This window comes from Chiloscyllium punctatum, chromosome 30 (assembly GCF_047496795.1).
Source record: "Chiloscyllium punctatum isolate Juve2018m chromosome 30, sChiPun1.3, whole genome shotgun sequence".
NCBI classification, from domain to species: Eukaryota; Metazoa; Chordata; class Chondrichthyes; order Orectolobiformes; family Hemiscylliidae; genus Chiloscyllium; species Chiloscyllium punctatum.
This window is the reverse complement of record NC_092768.1, coordinates 41,248,227-41,251,419: the sequence shown is the minus strand read 5'-3', so window position 1 is coordinate 41,251,419 and position 3,193 is coordinate 41,248,227. Positions and strand designations below refer to the sequence as shown.

Sequence of the window (3,193 nt, the reverse complement as noted above, 5' to 3'; positions counted from 1 at the left end):
GACACGAGTGACCATTGACTCTTTGACTTGATTGTCACTTTGCAACTGTGGTTGGAGAATTGAACTCAGCCAGAAAAGGGCAAAGACAGAGAGGAGAGAAATTTTGCAGAAGTGTCACAGTTTGAAATCTCTCCAAAGGGACAAAAGAAACTGTATGGGATGAGTACTTACAGTTTTGAGGAAACAATAGGGGAAAGAATGTTCCAAAGAAACTATACATGCCTGTTCTGAAATTCTGTTTTGTACCTTGAGTAGTGATTATTTTTAACCTCTTTTCACAGGGACTTTAGAAGAAGAGTTGAGATCAGAAAACTCAAAACACAATGTCATATCCAGATTTGACAGTATTGCTTGATGACAAACAGATCCTGGTTAGTCTCGGCATTTGATTGTGAAAGGAGATACCTTTGCTCCATTTGCTTGTTCAAAACATTTTAAGCATCAATGTGACTGCGAGAACACCAAGACTCAGACACCTGACTGAAAATGTTGCAATGCATTGACTGTGAAAAGAACATTGACTAGTTATCATTCCTGAATAAAATTTTTAACCTTTTTTAGCAGGAGCAAATGTACATTTGTACGTTGTGTGGACAAAACTTCAACTCATCATTCAATCTACAGAGTCACAGAGCCACCCAGACCATGGAGAGAGCATGGAAATGTTGGGACTGTGGGAAGGGATTCAACTACCCATCTCAGATAGAGATACATCTACGTAGTCACACTGGGGAGAGACCGTTCAGCTGCTCACAATGTGGGAAGTGTTTTCGAGAATCATCAAACATGCTGAAACACCAGCAGCTTCACACAGGCAAGAGGCCATTCACCTGCTCCGTGTGTGAGAAAGGATTCGCCCAATCCTCTCACCTGCTGACACACCAACAAGTTCACACTGGGGAGAAGCCATACAGTTGCTCTTATTGTGTGAAGACATTGACTCGTTCATCCAACCTTCTGAAGCATCAGCGAGTCCACACCAGAGAGAGGCCATTCACCTGCTTTATTTGTGGGAAGGGAATCACTCAGTCTTCTAACCTCCTGACTCACCAGCGGGTTCACACTGGGGAGAAGCCATTCACTTGTTCGATTTGTGGGAAGGGATTCTCTCAGTCCTTCCACCTGCTGACCCACCAGCTAGTTCACACCAATGAGAGAACTTTCAAATGCTCTGGCTGTGTGAAAACCTTTGCACGTTTATCGAACTTGAAGACACATCAGCGAGTACACACTGGAGAGAGACCATTCACTTGTTCTGTATGTGGGAAAGGATTCACTCAGTCATCCAACCTGCTAAAATACCAGCAAATTCACAACTGATTGCAGGGGATGGACATTGCTTTTGTCACTGCTGGTATTCACATCCACAACTGAACCACATTCTATCATTTGGATTTTGTTTCTGCTGATGGAACTAAACTGAAACCTGGACACATTGCTATATGAATAAATAAATCTGCTTAATCAAATATATTTGACTCTATATATCTCAATGGCCCACAGTTGGATATTCAAAGGATAATGTCAACAATGTAAATGTCCTCCAGCATACAAAATAAACAACATGTGCATGCTTAGCATAAAGTGGTGTATTTCTCAGCATCTCTCCAAACTTCTCTGAAATTTCATTGTGATTTGTTTCTTCTCTTGCAGATAAACCTGGGAGAATTTTCTGTTTTAATGGAGCTCCCCCTTTGTTTTTGTAAATCTCGGATAAAAGTTACCATGATTTTAAATACTTGCCATTTGAATTTAGCAGGCCCCATCATTTATATGCAGACTGAGACAAAGAGAAAGTCTGCTGCCAGTTTGGATTATTCCCATCTCTCGTCTGCGAAAACTCTCACGACACAGTGGCTGCCAAGCATTTCAGGAAACTGAAGTAGCACCAATCCGAGACAAGAAGCGTCTAGGTCTTTTCCTTTCTCTACTTTTCTGATGGTCATGGACTTGGACCACTGGAGTTTCCCTGCTTAGGAGCTTGTTTCTGGCCTGTCCTCACTGCTCTTGAGATTCCCACACATTGTCATGTTGTGACACTGTACATTGTAGATGCTCATGTGCCACTGCGCACCGGAGATGTATTAATTTTAGCTTAGATACTGAACAGCGTTTTGATCAAATGGGTTGTTTTATCCTGAAGGATGTTTGTGGAGTTGTATTCATCCAGGTTTGTGGAGAGTATTCTATTGCACTTGTGAGTTCCGTTTCGTGACTTTTTGAGTCAGGCATGGAGTAACTCTTCACAGAATCTCAGCTTCTGACTCCCTTTTGTAGCTACAGAAATTCCAAGGCTAGTCCAGGTAAGTTCAAAGTTGCTGACTTTGGCATTTCAACATCATATTCAGTTCATGAAAACTCCAGGTAGAACAGCTTTGTCTTCACTTTGTCGGGGAATGTGTGTCTTCTCTCCAAACGCCTGACATCGTACCGGGTTCACACTGCTGAAAAGCCATTTACCTGCTCTGTGCATTGGAAGGGATTGTATCATTTCTTTCACCCATTGAAATATCAATTAATGTTCTTTGTCATTTGGTCTGATTGAGCTATGTGCATTGTGAGTTAACAGTAAGCAAATTACAGAACACCATTTGATCTGTACCACCATGATCATATCATGGTTATAATTCTTCATTGTGGCCACCGCCATTTTGTTTTTGAGATATTTTGCTGTCTGCCGCAACTAGTCAATGAACACAATGAGGATTCAGTTGCATAAATAAATAAATTTGTCAGCAAGACATATTTGCACTTTCCAAATCTCATGTCCTTATAATTCTTACTCCAGAAATCAGATCCACCTCTTCCATCCCGTGGTTTATTGTCTTTAACTATCACTGATAATCAGTTAAGTTCACACTTACATTCAATTGCTCATGAGAGCTCCAGAAGAGTTTGTAATCTGCAGAAGCACTAGCAGCTTTGTACTGGAGCGAGGTCCTGAATTTGTTGCACTGATGGGAAAATCTTCACCCACAATCATTATTTAAAATACTTAAGAGGCAGCATTGTGTTGGAACTTTGATTAAAAAAAAATCAAAACAGCAGCAGTTTTAACATGGAGAAGAACAAACAAAGGAAGCACATAGTGAGGACAGTGCAGGGGAGAGAGAGAGAGAGAGAGAGAGCGAACCTGCACAGTTACTGCCTTTGTTGTTTTGAATTCATGTGCCGCTGAGCATCGGAGTGCATC

General features: G+C 41.3%; 1 protein-coding gene across 1 annotated transcript; it reads left to right on the top strand.

The window, feature by feature from the left end:
• Positions 1-645: 645 nt before the first annotated feature.
• On the top strand, positions 646-1,320 carry LOC140455581 (uncharacterized). The gene has a single exon (XM_072550499.1). It carries the CDS (start codon positions 646-648, stop codon positions 1,318-1,320), a length of 675 nt encoding a protein of 224 aa, XP_072406600.1.
• The last annotated feature ends 1,873 nt before the right edge of the window (positions 1,321-3,193 follow it).